The 23,337-nt window shown below is 40.8% G+C and overlaps 2 protein-coding genes across 2 annotated transcripts in view; both read right to left on the bottom strand.

Moving 5' to 3' along the window:
- Positions 1-1,209: 1,209 nt before the first annotated feature.
- Positions 1,210-15,234, bottom strand: exosc10 (exosome component 10). The gene is made up of 25 exons (XM_056422963.1): positions 15,089-15,234; positions 14,340-14,476; positions 13,340-13,463; positions 13,147-13,251; positions 12,827-12,986; positions 12,630-12,738; positions 12,472-12,547; positions 12,282-12,392; positions 11,950-12,093; positions 11,189-11,379; positions 10,877-11,033; positions 7,703-7,851; positions 7,470-7,520; positions 7,230-7,341; positions 7,065-7,112; positions 6,879-6,954; positions 6,668-6,777; positions 6,489-6,581; positions 6,332-6,400; positions 5,627-5,744; positions 5,460-5,533; positions 2,948-3,128; positions 2,797-2,858; positions 2,638-2,714; positions 1,210-2,547 (listed from the first exon to the last, which is right to left on the bottom strand). Exons 1-25 carry the CDS (start codon positions 15,212-15,214, stop codon positions 2,517-2,519), a joined length of 2,691 nt encoding a protein of 896 aa, XP_056278938.1. The 5' UTR covers positions 15,215-15,234; the 3' UTR covers positions 1,210-2,516.
- A 5,039-nt stretch (positions 15,235-20,273) lies between these two features.
- LOC130199459 (contactin-3-like) overlaps positions 20,274-23,337 on the bottom strand; it is a 32,617-nt gene continuing 29,553 nt past the window's right edge. Inside the window, exons 19-22 of the mRNA XM_056422961.1 lie at positions 22,449-22,635; positions 22,133-22,245; positions 21,810-21,978; positions 20,274-20,371 (exon numbers count right to left, since the gene is read on the bottom strand). Of these exons, the coding sequence (XP_056278936.1) occupies positions 20,274-20,371; positions 21,810-21,978; positions 22,133-22,245; positions 22,449-22,635 (567 nt within the window). The remainder of the gene's footprint in view (positions 20,372-21,809; positions 21,979-22,132; positions 22,246-22,448; positions 22,636-23,337) is intronic.

Here is a 23,337-nt window from a genome sequence, read left to right as displayed (position 1 = left end):
TGTGTTTTTAACGTACCACCTCCACTAAAGTTATAAATACTTTAACAAAAAAACGTTCTTAAACATGTAAAGGCCAAGTCTAAAAGTGTCCGTCTTTGAATGGCGCGCTTGTCTATGTTTGACTGTATAGCAGCAGATTGTACACACATCGAGCTACTCCTTTCCCCCAGAACAAACGAACAAACACAGCTTTCAGATTAGTTTCTGAAGGACAACGAGGAACACGAGTTAAGTGTGAAAGAAAACAATGAAATAGCTAAAAACCCAAAATTATGAATGCACTAACATGTATTGATGAGGGTGTCTCTTAATAGATATGTGGTGTCGTGATGTATTTATTTGTATTTCAAGATTGCATTTAGTTTGGTCTGGAACACATCTAAGGACAGGACCATGTTGTAAATATGTCTCACACATGTTATTTGTAATGTCTGATATCACATATTATATTGACGTTAGATTTCAAGTCTGAGTTTTAATGCAAAGCGCAAACAGCAGATGCAAGTAAACATGTTTAAATGTATGTTTTCACAAGGCTGAGGTGTATATAACAGAGGACGGTGAGACCCAGAGGATAAAGAAAACACAAATGTATGTGTTATGCAGAAAGGTCTTATGATATAGTGTCTGTTCTTTTAATTTGTGACTGACTCAGACTTTACATTATATTTAAAACATAAACCTTTCCGTAAAACCAGAATATCCCCAACTTGCTTTGTTTTTGCTCAAACTGAGTGCGTGCGTGTGCATATACAGGACTGTCTCAGAAAATTAGAATATTGTGATAAAGTTCTTTATGTTCTGTAATGCAATTAAAAAAACAAAAATGTCATGCATTCTGGATTCATTACAAATCAACTGAAATATTGCAAGCCTTTTATTCTTTTAATATTGCTGATTATGGCTTACAGCTTAAGAAAACTCTAAAATCCTATCTCATAAAATTTTAATATTTCCTCAGACCAAGTAAAAAAAAAGATTTATAACAGCTGAGTGTTTGTCAAGGCTCAGGAAACCCTTGCAGGTGTTTCGAGTTAATTAGACAATTCAAGTGATTTGTTTAATACCCTACTAGTATACTTTTTCATGATATTCTAATATTTAGAGATAGGATATTTGAGTTTTCTTAAGCTGTAAGCCATAATCAGCAATAAATCAGAATAAAAGGCTTGCAATATTTCAGTTGATTTGTAATGAATCCAGAATGCATGACATTTTTGTTTTTTTAATTGCATTACAGAAAATAAAGAACTTCATCACAATATTCTAATTTTCTGAGACAGTCCTGTATATATATATATATATATATATATATATATATAGTGTTGCTTGCAGTTACTGTGCTCCAGCTTCAGTCATTGGCCTCGCTCTCAGATTTCTCCTCTGAGGGTTATTGAAGTGCACAAAAATAATGCAAAAGCCAAGTGAAAGAGGGCCAGACAGTGCTGCTAATGCTACGTCACCGGAGGAGAAATGGTTAGATGTGATAACGGCTTGAGAATACATCTCGTAACAGCCAAGCAAGTGGCTACGGCAACAGGTCACAGGGTAGTCTTAATGATGGATGGACGAAAGAATAGGCGCACAACCGGTCAGACATAGAGGATGTTCTCCTGTACAGCCACGAGCATTAACCTGCATGAAAGAACCACCCCTGTCTCTGCACTGTCTCGGCATGAAGCGCCCATCGACACTTTCCACTGACCTTATTATATACACAGACAAATTAATCTTCAATTACTGCAGAACGTTAGTCGTTTTGCAGCTTGAGAGGTTAATATTGATGTTTTTTTACAATAGCATCAATAGACACTTTATATTATATTTCCAACTGCAGTCAAAGAGGATATATCTAAAGGTTTTTCTAAAGCAACATTTTAATGATGTATACATGCCATTGACGACATTAGTTTGTATGAATATTAGCAGACTAATTGCATGACTCCTACGACAGGTCTGGACCACTTATAAATAGGCCTCCTACCTCAGAGGAAATTCAAAGTTCTCCTAAACCACTCGACAAGCCTTTTACGAATGAATCCATTTGGAGGAGTGGTTCTCGCATGAGGCCCAATATAATGTATAATATCTCTGAGAATGTACCGTTCGAGCAGAGCAAATCAAAAGCACATGCAGGGGATATTTGACTGCAAGGACAGGGTTGAGTGAAATCAATAGCTCATGCCCTCAAATTGAAAAGCCATGCTCTTGAAGAAAGAAGATAAGAAAAAAGCTCCATATAATTATGATACTGCCCCAACCAAAAGTTTGATTGAAAAAAAAAAATGGAGACAATAACTTTTTTCGTCTAAAATCATCTTTATAAAGAGGACTGTGCTTCCACATATTTACAGAGTAAACTGTTCCACAGATGGACGAAAATACACTTTGAAATTGATTTAATATTGAAATAACCGAATTTCAGTCTGAAGGGAACAAAAATGGAAACACTTTTTGCAGAATGGAAAAAAACACTTTAAAAATAGGACCGAAAAAAAAAAAGCTGGAACGAGAGATTATCTTTTGGGCCAGTTCTGCCGGAATCCGCTGTAAATAAGAAAAATACAGAATGGTTTACATTCTGAGATGTTTGAATATGCAGAGGCAAAGAAGCGGCTGTGTATAGTACATATTTACCTCTCGGATTTTCCAGCTATGTACGACATACTTCGGTTTCCAGGTCCAGAACTGGATTTTTGTCCTTTGGCATTTTTCTATTGAATTAAAGATTTAAATTAGTCATGCACAGTTAAAATATGTATTGAAACAGTTCTTATTTTATTAATAAACAAATACCTTTCTCTTAAAACCTGCTTGCCGATTTGGATCAAACTGTGTGTTGTCCTTTGGTTTCGTACCTGTAATAACAAAGCAGGTGCACGGTGTAATAATACAATATATTTTACACAGAGCTGAATGCAAAATAAGTATAAGACATGATGCCTACCAGCAAAGACTTTGAGGTTCGACTGACTGTAGTCGAAGGGATTGAAGTCGTCTTGGGGGGGCGGTTCCTTCTTCTCGGGCTTCTCTGCAGATTTCAGCAGCTTCTTACTCGGTTTGGGAGTTAACTCTCCAATCTCACCGTCAACCCTCTCACGTTTCTTTCCGTCGCCTTTTGCAAATTCCTAGTGAAATTTGTCAGCAGCATTATATTCTGAGCAACTCTTAGAACAACCATTAAAATAAATGTGTACTTAGTTCTAATGGATGTATTTCAGTAAAACAACAAGACAATGATCACTGTTGAATAAGGGCGTGAGGACACCAGACCCGACTTTTAAAAGCGCAGCCGCTCCGAAAACACCGTGGCAAAAACGCGCCGGGCAAAACAGTGCGGTGCGCCTGTGGAGCGGACCTGCGTGCACAACCAACCGTTGATTTTGGGTTCACGATATAAAAAAAGAAAAAAAGAAAGACAAGAGTGCGGGGAATACCACCATCTATTCCGCGAATCGTATCTCGATGACGAGCGCTTTCAGTTGCACTTGCGACTGAGCAGGAGTCAGTTGGAGTTCTGTTTCGATTTAGAATTATAAAGCTCTTCGTAATTAAATACCACTAATATGAGGTTCTCGTCGGGAAAACAGGAAGGAAAGCCTCCTGCTTGATCCGATTGGCTGCCTTGGCCCAGTGTGACATTGATGAGCGGTGCGCCTCGCACTTAAAGTTGAGAGTATTTTAACTTTTAAGCGCGCCTGAACAACACTAGAAAAACACGCCGCGCGGCATTTAAAAGGCATGTGGCATTTAAAAGGCATGTCTGAAAGGCGCGCCGAACCATCGGGAATCAATGGTTTTGCTAGCGACGTGTTTTTGAGAGTCTGTCTGGTGTGATGGAGCCCTAAGTGTTCCCAGCTCGAGAACAACTTTCTCTTTTTACATTTTGCGTGACGTTTTAAAATTCTGGAGTTTATCCATTTACTGTGCATTATTAAATTGCATAACATGCACAACTGAAATCTTAAAAGAGGGATTAAAAAAGAGATTAATATTAACTGGCATCTTTTGCCAAACTGTTTAATTTTTTGTTCCCCACAGAAAAATGTCACAGTGTATAACATCTGGATGACACAATGGTATTGCAGTGACCTGCTAAAGTCAACATTATATTGACTCATTCGAATATCCAGCTTTTGCTGCCATCTAAAGGTTGACACTCACTTTGTGCCGTGCTCTGCAGCATCACTTTGTAATGTTTGTGGACATGTAGGCACAGAAACTATGTCAACTTTGAACCGATAGGAATTAGTGAAACAATACTCTTTTGCCTTAGAAGATGTGCAACCAGTGTTCAAGATTAGAGTTAAATTACACTCTCTGTAATGTACCAACTAGATAGAATATGGTGGTTGCAGCTTCATGTCAATATCTCAATAATCTACCGATCTTCTTTATACGTGTAGTTAAGTCATATTTATGGTCGGGCATCAAACTTGTGAGTCTTCACATATCATTTGTTCTCTTTGGGATTATTTCTGATTTATTTCTCCAACATGCTTTTAAATTATTATTTTTAATTGTTATTTTAATTGAGGCAACTGCTCATGAACAGGACTCAGGTAAAAGATTAAATCTGTGATGTTCAAACCTATGATCAATGCTTATGTCAGTGCAGTAGAAGCTTTGGAAACCTTTCTTTCAAACTGAACTGAGACTAGAAGACTTCACTGCCAAAGCATCGGCTGGAACAGAGTTAGCCGAGAGCCAATATTTGCCCACAGTTGGCAGGTTGAATAGCGCTACTCTCAAGTTCTGCTGCCAACAGTTCTGACTATAATGCATGCCACCAACATGTTTATTTGAAGCCGCCATTTCAGCTTCAAACTAACTTTTCACTTAATCCATCATCACACAATGGATTGCTGTGGAGCATGTCACCACTGTGTGTGTCAGACTGGAGACGTTTCTTTCTGCCTCCCGGCACCGAGAACTGAAGATGAAGAACCAAGACTTTTGTCTAACTGAGCATTTTAAAACAGAGTTGTGTGCATTTACATAGCCCAGACAGATGGAGCGAACAGGAAGTGGGCAGAAATAAGCTATTGGCGTTCCCCAGGAGAGAAGAAAAGCATTTGATGAGTAAGGGGGCATATCTTTAATGCTGCAATCCCACGCTGCGTATTTATTTTCCCCAGGCACGTCATGTGACGGATATAAATATTAAAAGGCCACCGACATGCCCGAGATGCAGTCTGGCAGCAGTGGTTTGCTCGCTTGCGAGACACCATATTGCCGTGACGAAATCTCAGCCACGTCTTCAGAAAATGGGGGGCATTGCAGAGGTTACACTGCCTATTACGCCACGATATTTGATAGGCTCCTGGTTGAAGATAACACTTGTGTTTTTATGGATGCGTAGCTTCCCAACAGGGACATCCACAGCAAAGTTGACAGAGTGCAAAGCCTATCTGAAGTAGCATCGGGGAAATGGACGACCAAGAGAGCAAATAACTCACCGCTGCTTGCTGGCGAACAGTGGCAACGTTCTGGAGAGACTCCTGGTAGCTCTGCGTGGCCTGCTTCCTTTCCTCTGCGGAAATAAACGATACAAAATGTAATACAATGAAATGCAATAAGGGACGTTACTAAGAAAAATTGTAAATTTAGAGCAACTTTTGACTACCTGTCACTTTCTTTGAATGTTCCTTTGCTTCTTCCTTGGATTTCTTCTTGGCCTCTTTCTTGGCCTCCAACTCCTTCTGCTGCTGTTCAATACTCTGCAGTTTCCATTTGTTACTAATCTGTAAATGTGAGATGGTTGGTTATTTTAACGTACAGCCTTCTCTAATATTATGAATATTTTACCAACAAAAGAAACCCTCACTCTTAGACATTTAAAGGCCAAGTCTAGAAGTGTCCGTCTCTGCATGGTTTGCTCGTCTATGTTTGACTGTTTACAGCAGATTGTACAAACATCGAGCTACTCCTTTCCCCCAGCTTAGTTTTTGAAGGTGACGTTAACATGCAAGAGATCAAATCTTGTCCAAACATGAATTTTTAAAAAACCACAAGTGAGTGTGGATGAAAGAAACTATTTTATATTGATGAATCCTCAAATCACCAAATAACTTCACATTTATGCGACTACATCGGATGCAAATTATAAAATGTTTAGGTTTATTTGTTTACACAAGGCTGATGTGTATATAACAGGACGGCTCCACCCCGAGGATAAAGTAAACAACAATGTATGATTGTTCTGTAGAAAGATCATATTATGTAGAGCGTGTTCTTTCCATTTAAAAGCATGACTTTACATCAAACAAAATCCAAACTTCGTAGTTAAGTTAACACAGATAAGTCTGGATGTATGGCGCTTTTTGATTACCTCAAATATTTTCGAAGACGGGTCAAACTTGGCATTCTTGCTGATGTGCACATGACTGGAGGGCAAGTACTGAAAAGGCAAGGAAGATGTTGTTGAATGCTGTGTCCCGTTAAATAACATGCAATGCAGACAACGCTGAGGTTTAACCATGTCTTACCATTCTGAAAGGGTTTTCAAAAGACTCAACGATACGTCTGGCTTTCATTTGAGCCACAGAGGGGGAGTCTGGGTCAGTCTGTGTTTCCAGCTCCTTCAAAAAGAACGCAGTTATCACATGAGGTAAAACAGCTGCATGCAAATCGACCGGATTAATTAAAACTAGAAGTCGACATCTACCTCAAACAGTGTGATTTTAGCTGTTGCCACGAGACCACTGGTATTCTTGACACTGACATCCATCTCTTCCTCTTCCTCTGAGAAGAGCATCCCTGGTTTGACAGGCATTTCTGAAAAAAAGCAACACAAAAGAGTATAGCATTTTGTTTGACCTAATGGGCTAGAATATTAAAATCCCAAATACAATGCTGAACATGCAAGTTTAGCTTACCATCACGGGAACACTGGTGAAGATCGCTCTCAGAGACCCTGGATGTATCATGAGGACCAAACATTGTGACCTCTGGCTGCAAAATTATACAAAATCCCATTACTTTGATTCCAGGCATGTTTTATTTTTAAAATTCCAAATGCAAAATAAAAAGATTCCATCTGGTTTTATCAGTTTTGAGCCAACCTTTTTTATAGTTGTGAGTCCTTTTGTCACTGGAACTACAAATTCCGCCTGTGTGAAGTTTAGAAAACAATGTCATGTTTGATTGATTTAGGTACCTTCATTGACAAGTGACATCACATTAATATTACACCACAAGAAACATTGCTGCCAGCCGTCTTCTCTTACCTTGAGGAGAGGCATTTCTCTGGCCTGCTGCACTAACAGATGCAGCTCATTGACTTGCTGCCTCACCAGTGGAGGTACAGGGTTACAGCAGGCAATGATGCCCTGAGGCTCCCTAGGTCGATAAAGACAAAATACTTGGTTGGCGGGTGTGAATAATAACACTAAACTCATCTGTTCTAAAAGTGGGAGAACATTACAAAAAATTATTCAGAATTTAACTGGGAAATCTATTCACTTTACCTTGGGAGCTCTTCAGATATCTTGTTCATCATGTGAGTTGGCAGGGTGAATCTGAAAACACACAAATAACTCCATGTTGAGACAGATGTAGACAGATTGAATGATTCTAAACGCAATTGCCACAGAAATGTGGGTTGCCAATTCTGGCTGGGCAACGGGCACAGACTATAAATAGGAAAACGGCTCGAGAGGATTTCCAGGACAGCGAGTCCATCCATTTCCAAACAGCCTACCCGGTGCTTTCATCTTCCTGCCTGGCCAGCTTGTCCCTCCAAGCAAACAGCAGTCTGAAGGCAGTGAGCTGCTGGGTGTTTAAAGACCGCTTCTGCTTCCTCTGCAGCTCCAAATAGGACTCCTCTGTGAATATGGGCTTCACATATTTCTGTACGGAGGGAAGGCACCTTGTGAATCATGACAAATATCAGAGAAATAGATACAAATATGACAGAAATACAGAAACCACACCACTATTGGACAGAGTCAATTCTGTCAATGTAAACGTGGACGGTGAGTCGATGTCTTTCTATAAGCGTAAATGAAAAAAACATTGAAAACAAAAGTTACAATAAGATCTCTTATAGTAATGCCCTGATGAGTGAAGATTAAACTACATAGTTGGCATCCCTTTAAGGTCTTTAACTCTGATGCCCAACTTAGCAGAAGACCTCCATAATAAAGATTACCACTGTCTGAGTGATAACCAATAATGAGGTATGATATTTAAGTACAGCCAGTCATTAACGCCCTCAGTCTAAATGACGACGCAAAAAGTTCAAGTTATGCTGACTTCTCCTTGGAATTGTTACAGCCAGGAGAAACATCCCTCAGCAAAGTATATTACAGAATTTTAAAGACAATTTTCCCACTTTCTATGTGGATGTCCAATCAGTGTTGATGGAGTGTGTTTTAATAACTGAGAAAGCTCAGTTATTAAAACACAAAATGTCATCAGGGTTTTTCCTGGGTCAAAATGGGTCTTCGGTGCTCCCAAAAAAAATGTCTTGGTCTATATTACCATGTCACTGTAATTAGCAGACATCTATGTATTTCTTTTTCTTTTTTTCACATAAATAATGGAGGCAGTGCTTGAGGAAATCATTTTGCTTCCACTTTAGATTAAAATAGATCGGCTAATAGATTGACAATTAGAGATGCAGCGATCAGGTTTTTGGGTGCCGATCACCGATCACTGAAATCAGTATCTGCCGATCCGATAAGACCGATCACGGTGTCGATTGAAGCATTCTATTTATTGTGTAGCATTATTGCCTAGGAATATGAGGAAATACATATATAAAGCACCTCAAGCATTAAATAAATTACCGATTTCTTTGAACATTTAGGACTTTTACTTTGAAAAATGTCCTAATTGATACATTAAAATTGATTGATTGCCAGTGATGGGGATTTCAGATATGTATGGAACACATCTGCATCATTCATTTCCTGGAACTCTTGGGGAAATCTATATACAGGACTTTTCTTAACATACAAAAGTCTGACTTATTTTTATAAACTCTGCCTTGGTACAGTAAAACTGTTTTAATGTTAGCATAATTTAAGCTAAATCTCAGAAACGATCTCTAAAGATACAAAATCAGTTCATTGTTTACTTGGATATGTTAGTGTATGATTTGTCAAAATCCTATTTTGATTCACGGATGTTGTTTCACGTTCTTTCCGCTAACTTTGCAAAACCGGATGTTGTCACTTAAATCCTTCCGCTAACTTTATCAAAACCCTCGCGCGCTCCCGATCGAATGTGTTTACCGTCAACATCAGTCTCTAGGGGCTCAGACATGTGAGAGTCGGCTGAGTCGACCCAGAGATTCAACTCGGGGGACGGGGACGCCGCTCGGTGGTGAGGATCCCCTCGTGGTCCTCTGCACTCTCCGTTGCGGTTCACCGCGATTGAAACGTTTGATAGTTCTCGCAGATGTTACGTCATCTGATCGGCCGTTTGATCGGCCATTTTGAGAACGCCGATCAAAACCGATAATGGGAATATCGGCCGATCAGATCGGTGCATCCCTATTGACAATAGTCCAGGTGTGTTCGTGCACGTCGGGCTGTTGAGTGATCAGCAGCTGGCCGCTCTGTCCATTCACCTCACAGTTGCGTATTGATCAGACAAGAAGACACGCTTATCAACTCGATTACTATTGATCAAAACAGAACGAGGGTTCGGCTGTAGCCGACTTGAAACATACTATTGAGAACATATTCGCTGACGTGCACGTGATGAACACAGGTTTTTTTTTCATCGCAGACTTTTTTTTGCCTTAGGCGCTCGGGATTTGACATAGGCGTTCGGGAAAACGGCTTAGGCGCTCGCCCACATTTTCTCTCTGCAGGAAAAACCCTGGTCATGTACTTCCAGCATCCAGCAGCTTAATGCGAAGCAACGCATGTCCGAGAAGAACGACAGCTTATTTCAGCTCGCACTACTCTGTCTAGTCAGTATGGGGAAAGGAAGGATCCGCCTTTTGTAAAATTCAGTCCAGATTTGCGTGCGTTTGTGAGACTTCATGTTCATGTGTTTACGATCGACAGGCAGTCGGATTCTCCACACGTGCAAGAAGGTTGGATTTGCAGTGCTGCGACATTTTTACATGCTCGCTTGAATACAGTGAGTTTGCTTTAGATTACGGTTCTCGCAACGTAAGGGTGAAACTCGTTCAAAATCAAGCCTCGGATATATTTTCTCTGTTCCGTGGAAAGCTGCACACGTGTACCGGTTGTGGTCGGATCTAGTCAAACTATAATTAATGGTCTGCGTCTGTCTGGTAAACATTTCCTGATGCACACTCCATGCCAGCTCTCTCCAAGCTGTCCACCTGGTCAACGCCGGCGACACCACCAGTCTGAGCCGAGGGAGTTTCTGGTGAACCTGCATTATGCCATCCGATTTTGCAACCCGGTGGCATCAATGACGAACATCAAGAATAACTGTATAGAAATAGCCAATACTCTTACTTAGGTTCTTGTTTTCTTATGTCGGTCATCAGTATTAAATTGAATAAAAAAAATAATGAAATTCTGAATAGCCTTTTCTCTGCTTGTTATATGAAAGTTAGATTTTTTTGTATGAAAACTAAACAAAGAAGTGAAGAACTGTTGCCGTCTTCTATTACATTGGTTCGGACTACGGAGCCTCCAAGTTTTCATGCAACTCTGGAACACCATGTTTTCAGTAACTTGCACACAACGCATCCCGTCACAGCCTTGTGGAAAAGGAGAAATCAGCTTTCTCTGTCACTATAGCGGGCTTTGAGGAATGTATTGCTTCACTGGACTATGTTAACCACCAGCACGGATTAAAAATACACAGGAAAAGAAAGGTGCAGCATTTTTCTAGTGCACGTCGGTTTAATCCAAATGCTGTATGAAGTGAGATCTGTGCTCACCTTCAGAGAAATGTCTCTGCTCTTGTTCCAGACGCTCTGCAGCAGACCTGGCTGCCCGTGGTTGAAGTCCAGCAGCTGCGCCCTCACACAGTCGTAGATGTAGGGAAGGTAGTGGGTGTCTGTCCGGGCATACTGCAGCATCTCCTCTGGCAAGGGGCTACACGGCCAAGTGATGGGACATGTCTTAGAGGTCAATAATAATAACAGATTTTAAAGAGCGATACTACAAACAATCTTAGATTTTCAGGTCTCGAGATAAAAATGAACTCTATCCCTCAACTAAACAAATAGAATAACCAGAAAACGTCATACCGAATTCTCCAGTCAGCCAGCTGGTAGCGTTTGTCTGTGTCCACAGTGCAGAAGTGTTTGAGCAGGTGGTCGAGGGAATGTCTGGCCAGATTCAGAGCTCTGCTGGCCTGATGCGTGTCAAAAAGGTTCACGACGTACAAGCCCAAGTCCCTCTGCAGCCATTCAATGTCGGAGTCAGCGCCGTGAAATACCTGAGAACAGGAGAGAGCACATATTCAGCTGAGACCTCTCTGGATAACTACCAACTTGTTTTTTAGGGAAAAAAATACACGTATTCAAACCAAAAAATGTGTGTGCGTGTGGTGGGGTGGCGGTGGGGGGTGACGCCATGTGACATTTTCCCATTTGGATTATTTTCACAGATCTCTCTGCGGTTCAAGCCTACGCAACACTCTTGCTCACAGTTATCCTACAGTGTGCGAGTCTCTCTCACACACGGCTTGGGCACCGAGGTTATTGTTCAACACAATATTGGTTGGCAATAACGGTCCTCACAAGTCCACAATAACACATGTCAATATATTAGATAGATATTCAATTATGCAACGGCTATATTCAATGTCGTTATTTCTCTTGCTTTCTCTGATCTTCACTTGATGGTTGTCGCATATCAAAATGTAATTCTTAAAAACAAAAAAACGTGTGCAGTTTCCGATTTAAATTTTTTTTCTAATCAGACGTGCAATCTCATTTTGCCTGTAGACAATTTTATTCATAGAACGGGAGACAGGAAGAATCAATTTGTGGAGCGGTTCCATTACCTTGACAATTGCCGGGTCAGTAAATGCCTCGTTGAGGATGTACAACTCGCTGCGGAGCTCAATGGGGTCGATGATGAAGTCCTCCTCTCTGGTCGAGATCTGCATCAGGCAGGTGAGGCCGAGGAAACTCCTGTAGGAGTGGTGCTGCGATGGAGAACAGAGTTTTAATAAAAAATGTATACACAATAACCTACAGGATTTGTGATCAATGCCCTCCGGACACAACACATCAGCATTATGACACTCAGAGACACACTCTGTTGCTTGGCTGTTGTACTGGATCACACGACATTATTTCCTGTATATCTAAGAACTGTTTCATCATCCCGTACCTCAAGGTCCACTGCAAATTCAGACACTTTGCAAAGCTTCTCATTCAGAGCCACCAGGTCCTCCAGTGAGTCAATGAAGGAGCACTTGGTCTCCGTTATTGGCTTGTACATCTAAAAAGATAATCTGACAGATTTAGTAGAAGCCCACCCAAGAATGAAATGATCAAAGTGTTATAGGTATATAACTAACCTGCGGTTCTCGCTTAGACAGAAGGTCTTCTGGTACTGTGAAATGATCCAGCTCATATTGGTATGGGTGTGCAAACCTACGTGGAACACAATCACAAGTTAAGAGGGACAAAGACATAGAAGACCAAATGTTATCACTACAAAAGAGACGAGTCTCACATGTCTTCAACGTGTTCCTGAGTCCTCTGTTGATGAATTAAGTCAGCCAGGGCAGCTGGGACATCAAGGTCCTCAGGTCTCTGTTTACGAATTAGTTTGTTGGTGAAATCTACGATTGGAGAGCAAGAGAACGGATATGTCACATGTGTTGATGACGTCACGGCACCAACAGATGTGAGGAAGAGGCTTTTACTTACAAGAAGAAAGAGCCTTTTTTGCATTGGGCTTGATGAAGATCTTGGGAATAAATGGTGTGTTGCTGTTGTCAACTTTTTCCTTGAATTTCAGCTGAGGCCTCGCAACATTCTTCGCGTGGAGAAGGCGGAACGTCTCAGAACGACTTTTGGAGCCTGAACCCTGATCGAAAAAAGCATCGTTTACAAAAAGGTGTATCGGGTCAGAATGAATCATCAAGTGTTCAAAACAACCTTTCCATTGCTTTAATGTCAGGATTGGCACATAAAGTGTAAACCTTAATGCATCGTTAGTATTAGAGGCGAGAGGTTAGGTAACCAACCATGCGATTCCAGCTGGAAACTACAATCTTGGGAGGCTGAAATCCTGCAGGCAGGACAGGCTGCTGGGTCCTGTTCACCCCATCAGCTTCATCAAGAAGAATCCCCTGCAAATCAGATACAAGAACTTGGTTGGTTGGAATAAACTTTTTCCATGAAGAAACTTGTAAAAACACCAAAAGCTGTAGGCCATACCACTCTTTCCAGAATGACGTCATTCGAGTCCACAACCAGGTCAAACCGCTCCTCGAGCTGCGTCAGCTTGTTCCGGTCTCTCAAGTGAGATCTGCAGCCGTGGTGCTGCATTATCTGACTCATGCTAACACAGGAACACAGATGAGAACATGTATTGTGTCTGCGGCTAGCTTTCAGTGTGGCAACATTGGAACAGTTATGTTTGGTTCACATAAAAAGCGCTGTGAATACTCGCAACGCTTTACTCGCGTTGGTTTACTCGCTTGACAATTTGTGGCTTTTCGCTTCACTCGCGCCTTAGAGGGGGCGGGCCTTATCTCTGTGGCTTTACTCCGTGGAAACCGTTATCAATTCTGCCATCCACCATGGAAGAACTAACTACAAGTTGTGCTTTATACTTGTTGTGGACAACCCACAAACGTCGGAACATCTAACGCCCTCATGTCTGGGTTCATCACCCGCAGGCATTTCACCCCTGATTGGCTTTCGCAACTCTGTGTCAGGCAAAGTTTTCGCCAAAGTTGATATATTTTAACTTGAAGCGAAAGAGGCAATTTTTTGCGCCGTGCACTCCGCGTCTACCGCAACCAGTCCCGCCTGTACGTTGACTTTGCATGGAAGCTACTTGCGCGAAAAATTTGCTGCGTTTTTGGTGTGAACGCAGCATCAGCATCGAAACGGTGTGACGTCTTTGATTGGAGAAACATGAGGAAATGTTGAGTGGCTGTAAATTAACTATGAGACTGATACGGCTCTCAAGATTTAAAGTGGTGCTTTGTGTGATCTTTGAGGGAATACTCAGTTCAACTGATCAGTCAATCAAAGAAATTGATTAGTTGAAAAAAATCATACAAGACAAGTCTTAGTTGACAGACTTTCTTTCGTCAAGGACAGCCCTAGAGAGCAATGTTCCAGTGTGTCGTCTGGTAGTGTGCAACAAACTGGAGCGACACAACACAAGCCTGACGGAGAATGAAGCAACACACATATTCACACTCACCATTGCAAGAGCTTGTCACCTTGACTTTCACAGAACTCCCGGAATCCCGGGAAACTCCGATAGAAATCATCCTCGGCTCCAGTCTGAGGCAAGCCGGCGGATGCTTTGGTGGCAGATACTACGGCCCCAAATCCATACTGCGGAGGAGAAACAGGCTGAGCTTTTAGTCAATGCCAATATAATAAAGTAGAGTAACATCAGAGAAACAATACAATGTCTGTTAAATTGACATGAACACAGCGCTTGAGGGATGTAATTTACTGGAATGACAGAACATTTATGAATGTCTTGCTTTAGTAATTGTATTAGGACCTTTTCAAATTTGGATATGAGTTTCCTTTTTAATAGCTTACGTCATCACTTTAGCTGGAGTTCGACTAAACTCACAATGCTCCATGAGTCAGTACGCTTAACCACATCACTTTGATTAGAGTCAACACCATTAACCGACACAATAAAGAGATTAAACGACCATGTTTATGGTCTCGCTTTAACATGACATGAAAACATGTCTCGTTACCTTGACAGACATATCTTAGTCGCCAATTTAGCGCACCAACTGTCGTCGACCACTACCAGTTACTCCGTTATTTATTTATATATATAAATATATATATCACATATTTCGGCAACTGATAATGGATAGCCGTGCACGTCTTCCACCAGCAGCTAACGTTAGCGAGCTAACTCATAGCGTACATCCACGTTGCCCACTTGACTGCGAGGCTCAACTTGGTTTGTTCACTCACTTTCACAAAAGCATCCGCGTTTCTAAAACCGGGACATAGCTCGTCTTGTTCCTCGTCGTTGTTTTGTGATGTTGCGTCTCGAAGGCCACTGTTCGTGGAGTCATTACTCTTCGATGAATCCATCATCTTGTTGGGTGCTGTGTACATGTGAGCCACAGGAAGCAGCTCCGGCTCATGTTTTCTTCTGCGCTGCCAGGAAGGAAGTTGATACAGAGAGCGTGACAGCGCCCCCTGGCGGCGTGGAGGGGACGGGCCGCCAAACGACAGACGATCCACACGTTATTGAGAATTTAAGAGAAATATTACGACATGATCACATATAAAATATTTGCGTTTGCATTTAAACTCATACATGCAATTTATAAAGTGTATTCCACATATCTGCAACATTTTAGATTGTCTTTATTTTAATGTTGTGCTGATTACCACCACTTAGATTGAGATCCAAAAAAGGATTGGTCATGAATCTTGTCATTACTCCACTGCATAGCCAGGCTCTGGTCCTTCATGTACCCGTTCATCCAATGCAGTGTCACTGCAGACACTGCCTCCCTTGTATTGGCTCACCCATCCTATCTGACCACAGTGTTGCATCGGGATGCTGGTACCATGAGGGGGCAGTATTGCCATTTGCAAAATTTAGACTTAACGACAGCAGCTGCACTGTATATGTGTGCTACAGGGGAAAGTCACATACACTAATCATGTCTTAGCCAATATCTGTGGAAGAGCTATCTAATCCGTATCTGAATATTTGCACGCTGAAGTGTTCAGCAATATAGGTGATGCTATTCGTATACTAATCATCTATCTTCAGTGTCTTTACAGTAGCATAGTGTTGTGATTCAGCGGCCAATAGCATGTGAAGAGCCATTGCCGAAGTAATGTCACACCAGCTCATTATGGTCACACCAGCTCATTATGGATGATCTGTGGTGTGCAGGGAGAAACCTCTCTTTTCTTCACTTCCTCTTCTTATTGATCTCTTCACGGGGTCCTCTCCCTGTTATTATCTTAAAAGCATCTCTGCAACACTGGCTCAATCAATATTTCACAGTATAGATTTTCATGTCATGCCCTTGTTTTAGTGGAAGGCATCTAAACTTTAGCAGATATATGCTCTAATAAATAAAACAAGAATCAGTATTCTTTGTAAAAGCTACTTCCGAAAGGGTATTTCTTTTGGATGGATTAAAAACGTGATGATAGTTCTTATTCTATATTAAAACTATATTCTATATTATAGGCTATGCAGCAAAAAGCTTTTCAAATATGTTCTTTATCCACTGAATAGGATATTACTGCTGTCATTTACTCTCATCTAAATGCCTTTTCATAATATTATATACTTTATAGCTTTGATGGTGCCTCAAGGCACCACTCACATTCTTCCTGCAGTAAAAGACACTAAAACTGCTGATGCTGAAAATGACACCGTGCCACACATAATTCAAAGAAATCCAAGAGAAAATCCTCAGTGAATTGTTTTTATTAACTCCCTCGTTTAGAAAACACAAATGCACCAAACAATATTGTACATGCACAGCTTCAGCATATCCAGATCTGCTGATGTCTTTTCAATGTGAAAATGTTACGGCCACGATCTCACGGAGATCACCCACACATCAAAATACTGAGGAGGCACAACAGAAAGGCCAAGTGTTGTCACCCAGAGCTCTAATTGCATTTCTTCATCAATATTTTTGAAATTACACTCAATTATTTCCTTTTCTGATCTTAAGAGTAGCAAGAAAATGTTGATGTTGTATTGGTATAAAAAGTGCAAGTAGACTAGATACTGGTATTATCTACTGTGCACTGGTCGAGTACCTTGTAACAGGTAGTGTTTGTGCAACTGCGAAGAAATGTTTCGCTCTGCTCATGTATTTTTCAGATTCTGGGTTTGACACATAATTGCAATTGGAAGTAGGGCACCACAGTTCAGTCTCCCTGTCGGGGGCGTCGCTTCAAATCACAACAACATACATACAGTATATTTTACTATATGAAGTCACAAGGGATCTCATTGCAACCGAGTCTTGGCCGTTATTTTAAAGCAACACTTGACCTTTGCGCAGATTTTTTTGTTAGAAATAAAACAAAATGAACAATTAGGAACCATACATAAAAAAAGGAAAATCAAAGTCAAACTCAAAACATCTCCACAGTACTGATACGCCACAAAAACAAAGAGGTTGGCAATGCCCAATGTACCCAAGACACAAGTTAAAAAACGGCGTAATGTTGACCTTTTTTTAAGTTCATATAATCAATTAATCAGACAGAAAGATGCATTTCCTGTGTAAACATTTGTTAGCTTAACGATGACATTCGGTAATGAATGAATGTTTACAGATTAACCACATAAAGCCACCAAAACAACAAAACAGGATTCAAAGACTGCATTCAGAAACACTCATCGTGGGCATAAAGCCTTAATGTCTTCACATGTAATACACACTTTTACCTGACATGGCCTTGGATTCTGGATCTGTTTTTCTACTTGTTTCTTTGCACCTGCTTCATGGTAATTGTGTTGAAAAACCGGCATTTCAACTCCTTCGTGGGTGAAACTCATTTTTTTCAACCTTCCATATTGTTCTTGTATTACTCTATTTGAATGTCCACAATGCTTCAAATTAATTAATGCTTAAATAGATGTAATGAGTTTGAACCATTTCTTGCCCTAAACAGCAGAATGGTCCTCTAAAAAAACACACCCGAGGGGAAGGTAATAACCCCCCCCCCCACACACACACACACACACACGCGCACGCACATACAGACGTGCAAACACGCACACACACACACATAATCTTCCTGGTGTCATCTTGATGGGATTGTCCTGATTTAGCTCTCCCTAAATCCTGATACATCAGTCTTGTGTGGGTGTCATTAGTACCATTACTCCTATGCCCTTTCTCACAGAAGCCCCTCAGGCCTGCTCTAATTCATTACGATGTTTTAATGTCTGCTAAATCATGGCACATACCAGGCTTTCCATTCTTCAAGTCAGACATTTAAATAGACCCTTGTGTTGTGTGCTGACAGATTACTGGTATATCTGCTCTTGCCACTTTAGGGCTATTGAAACGTAGCATGAAGCAGGTCTGAACACCTGAGCAGTGGGGTTCGGCTGAAATACAGTATATGACTAAACAATAACAGTATTGTATACCACATTAAAAAAGCCAATACAACTGACAAGCTAGACAGATTCACAAAGTATTAAAGCACAGCTGACCATACATTTTGTCAAATAATGTCTAAACTGGTGGCTAGATTTCAATTATCAGACTGGCACATTTGGCAGCACTTCAAACCCCTCGTCTCGACTTCAATGGCTGATTATTGATGTTATGCACTGGCACAACTCCCATGTGTTGGCGCCAACTAATGATTATTTATCAGTCGGTCTGTAAAATGTCAGAAATTTAAGAAAAACAATTCTTAATCACAATTTCCCAGAGCCCACGGTGCTGTTTTCAAATATTCGTCTTGTTTTGTCTGACCAAGTCCAAAACCCCAAGACACCGTACCATGGATACCATGGCCGCTGAGCATTCTGGATTCCTGATTGGCTGCCAGGTGTCCCTTTATGCCTGGTGAAGGGACAGTATAACCAGACACTTCTGACACAGGTGTTTGTTTGCTATCATAAACGAATGCACCAGTATCCAATTGATTTTACAAAATAATCCTCACTTAAGGTACATTTATTATTCTTAAATCATCTTTTAACCAGGTCTCAGTTTTCATCAGCACATGGAGTTTACTAGTCTCCTGACTGAAGTTTGAAACTTTTGGCCATGTGATGCTGATATTGATGAGCTTAAAATCTATTTAACACATCTTAAAGTGAGATTATTTTATGAAACTGTAGTTTCAGAGTTTAAGATTGCTCAGAAAGTATTACACCGTTATGTTATTGAAGTTTGCTTCATTCATGATTTGAGTGCAATCAGTGAGAGTATTCTCGAAAGGAACGGTTCGACATTTTGGGAAATATGTTTAAGTCGTAAGGCGAAAGTGTCAGAAAGATGTTAAAGCCGGGGGTAAAATGCAATACTTGTTTCATTATGGGGATACTGCTGTTACAGTCAAAACAGAAAAGTTCTATAAAATTGGGATATAAGTAACTGAATGTTTGAATGATATTTCAAAGCTGATGACATATAACAGTTTGTTATAAAGTGTAATAATACCCGCCAAAAAGGATCCTGTGGTGGCAAATGGATTTCAATAGTACGCACACTTATTGGGGTTGTTTGTCATCTAATTCTTGATAAATGACCAAAATGACTTGTTGTTGATTATTTTCTGGTGAATGACTGATTGTTTCAGCATTAGTGTTGAAGGAAACACACTGGCGGTCATCTACCTACTGCTGTATACAGGCAGATGTAATCTTTGTGAATGCAGAGTTAAGTCCAATCCTTCAATCAGTGGGCCATAACAATAGCTGGCCTGAGCCATTAAAACCTCAGGGTACACATTCAGCTCTCCACAATCACATGATGAAAGGTAAATGGCGACTCTGGCACTGTGAGCTGTTTTATGAGTTTCATCTGGGACGACTTTAATGGAGCAGGTTAAGATGAAGGCGGTGGCAGAACGTTCTGGAACACTGACTAGCGTAGATGATTGGCGGCGTTACAAGAATCTCCAAAGGCACGGGCACGGGTGAATAAACATGTTCCTGCTCGCCAATTCAGATGTGGAGAAGAAAACTGAAAATATTCAAAAATACAAAATACTTCATCTCCTCACGGCCCTCCGTGGGGTACACTGAGACCTTCAATCATAAGAAACGGTGAGGAATATAATGTTGAGGAAACCAGCTGTCTTAGCAACAACAAGAAGGCTGAAACTACTTTGGCACATGGATGGAAGTAAGGCATCTGTATCAATCTAGAGTTGAACAAAAAATAGAGTTGAAATGGAACATTGTTCCAGCCAGAACAAATGTCAGACCTACATAAAGAAAAAGAAAAAGCATTCCCTAATAATCAAGTGCCTGACAGCACACTCCACTCTTGTGCTGCCTCTTACACGCAATCAAACACCTCAAAATAGTATGTGGTGACCTCCAAAAATGTGATAAGAACTCAGCAACTTTCACAAATTTAGAGAAAAAGAAATAGCAATAAGAAGGTTAAAAAACAGAGCAGAGTTTGTCATGGTGTCACGACGTTGACCCGAACGTCGATATTGCGATGGCGATGAGCAGGGTGACCGGGGAGATGTACGCACTCCAGGCTCTGGAGCCGCGGGCACTCATACCTGGAACACAAAAGAAACACGATAAACTAATGTGAAACCTGCTGGAGGAAGCGGATAGTATTCCTTATCTTAAATTGGAGCTGAAAACAGATTAGCATTCTAGCTGAAAAGTATATACTTATATCTCCAAATCATAAATCAAACATACTGATGTTTCACAGGGGAACTTCAAATGTGGTAAAAACGTATTCATGTCCTAGCTTATGGTAAAATGTGTAATAAGGGAGTTGGGTGTAACGGAGCCCGGTGCAGTTTGCTCTAATCACTAGTTTCTCATGTATGATTTAACTGAGTCAATTAGCTCCTATGGATCACTGAATATTTTCCTGTAATGACATCCATATACAACCTTTTCCTGGAAAAAAAGATATATTATTTATGCAAAAGAAACCTCCTGAACCACTTCTGATGTTTCAGAGCTCCTAGTTTATATATACACAGCACTTTGTTTTGCCTGCTAATGTGTTTTCCCCACATCTTTTTCTTTGCGGAATCCAAAGAGTTTCTGGGAAAGAAAGTTGCCTATTTTTCAAATAAAATGTAAAAGAAAAGCCAGTGTGGAATTCAATCTCTCTCAAATTCCATTTCCAGGAATTCAACACAGAATATCAACAATGCAAATTAGCATTTAGAGCAGAAGAGGAGCCCCCCTGGAGTCCCACAGGACAGTAATAGCATCGAGTAAAAGAGGAAGTCAACCTCTGCGACACAGATGGATTGCGCTGCATATTTCTGCAAAATATGAGGATGGAAGAGCCCGATGAGGGCGGCTGGGGACACGAGTAATGGTGACTCAACGGAGAACAAAATGCCCCTGTCAGGTTTAAAAAGTGCTAAGTGAATTCATTTACAAGAGCGGGCAAATAATACAATAGAGAAGTTGTGAGCAATTGAGGTCCCGGTGAATCAATATGTCAAATGTTGCCGTGCTGTTGTGTTTCTCGAGAAAAAGTGGTTCTCAAACGGGGGTACGTGTACCCCTGTGGGTATGTGATGGCACTCCATGGGGTACGTGAGATAAATAAATAAAATAAAAACATATTTAAAATGATAATCAATTCAAAAATCCTTTAAAAAAATGTATTCAATAAATATTCAATACAATATAAGTGTATGTTTATAAACTGAATTTTCTATATTATATATTAAATCAATCATTGATAGCATAGTGCTGTGTATAACAATTTTTTTTCAAAATAAGATTCTTTGCGCTGGTTAGGGGGTAATTAAAAATATTTAAACATGGGGTCCATCAAATAAATCTGAAAAAAGGTTGAGAACCGCTGCTCTAGAACATGGGGATGTCAGCATATTTCCGATCTACAACTCAATACTGCAAATATATATTGTTTGTATTCCATCTGAGAGGCAAGCCAAACTTGAACTAGCACATTAACTTTCCTGTTTCAGCCACCGCACCTGTGAACAACGCACTTACTCAGTTGGTGGATTCGTATGGGATCCGAGGCCGGGCCCAGCCCTCCTTCACTTAGCGCCTGAATGTGGATGACGTAGTCGTCATCTTCCTCGGGGAGGGTCAGCTCTGCGGTTGAATTGGCGGTTGTGAGTGTGTTTACCTCTTTGTGCCTCTGCCTCCTGTATGACAGCTGAACGTTGGGGAGAAACAAGATGGTTGACACATAGTGCAATGTACTTACAGTCCGACAGCTTCGAGCCAGCCACCACAGGCACGGTCCGTGCTTTCACTGGTAATAGGAATAAACATGCTACTGCGGAGCATATTGAGAAAGTAAAACTCACTTGGTAGCCTGTAACTTCTGACTCTGACTCCGTTGCCACCACAGGTTCCCAGTAAAGAGACAGCTGAAAGCCAATTAGGGTCCATTCGACATTCAGCGGCGGTTGGGCTGGTGCTGCACGATTTAGAAATAATTATTTTCTCAATGTCAGCACAAAAACACACGGCTTTCACTTCATTTGACAGGACATAATAATTTCTTCTCTTTTTGGAATTATACTATTTCAAAGGATGACATGAGAAGAAGATATTGTTTCTACCATGTGAACACAAAATCAAACGCCCGAGCAGAAGGGCATCGCGGGTGCTGCGACCTACGTGGCTTTTTGGTGGTGACGTTGATTGCAGGGAGGAAGGGGCCGGTGCCCGCTGTGTTGAAGGCGCTGACCGTTAAGAAGTACTGCGTGTCTGCTGCCAAGCCGCTCACTGTGACGGACGTTTGGTTCCAGGGCACCCTCACCTTCCCCATGGTCTCTGGTTTCGTGTCATCTTCCCAGTATACCACCTGTTCAAGACAAAGAGCGTGTCATTGGGGATTTAACAGTGATATATTGTTTGGGATTGGAGCAAAATGTGACATACAGCACGAGTAGTTGTGTCTGATGTCTTGGGAGAAATGTGGTGTTGATAAATGGTTGACTGGGTGTATCCTCTTCGAAGAGATCACAATTTTCTTTCACATTTCCAGCAGGATATTTGATCTGACATCATGAAATCCTTTGTTCATGGACTTTTACAACAGTTCTGATACAACTAAGAGAGTGACAATAGGGAGTGAAATATTCTTTTTTTTAATGGATTTTGATATATTATTTAATCATTAAAAAAATAATTCCATGATAACGTCCCAAAGCCCAAGATGACATCATCATCTTTTCTTGATTTTGTCCAACCAGCACTTGAACACACAAAGGTATTTAATTTACAAAGCATCCTATGCTCGAGATGGAGGACCGTTTTTTCATTTTTGCTTGATGACAAACGATATTTCAATTATCAAAGTTAACAATCAAGAGTTCTTTGTCACTCGACTGACGGATTGATTGTGTAATCGTTTCAGTGCTACAATGAATCTATCAATCCGTGTTGCGTATTACGGAATTGAATATTTATTTTTTCACTCATCAAAATTAGGATGTGATATGCATTTCAATTAAAATAATACAGATCGATTACCAACTTAAGTTACCAAACATAAAATAAGTGA

This window comes from Pseudoliparis swirei, chromosome 9, assembly GCF_029220125.1.
Source record: "Pseudoliparis swirei isolate HS2019 ecotype Mariana Trench chromosome 9, NWPU_hadal_v1, whole genome shotgun sequence".
NCBI lineage: Eukaryota > Metazoa > Chordata > Actinopteri > Perciformes > Liparidae > Pseudoliparis > Pseudoliparis swirei.
This window is presented reverse-complemented; position numbering and strand designations above follow the sequence as displayed.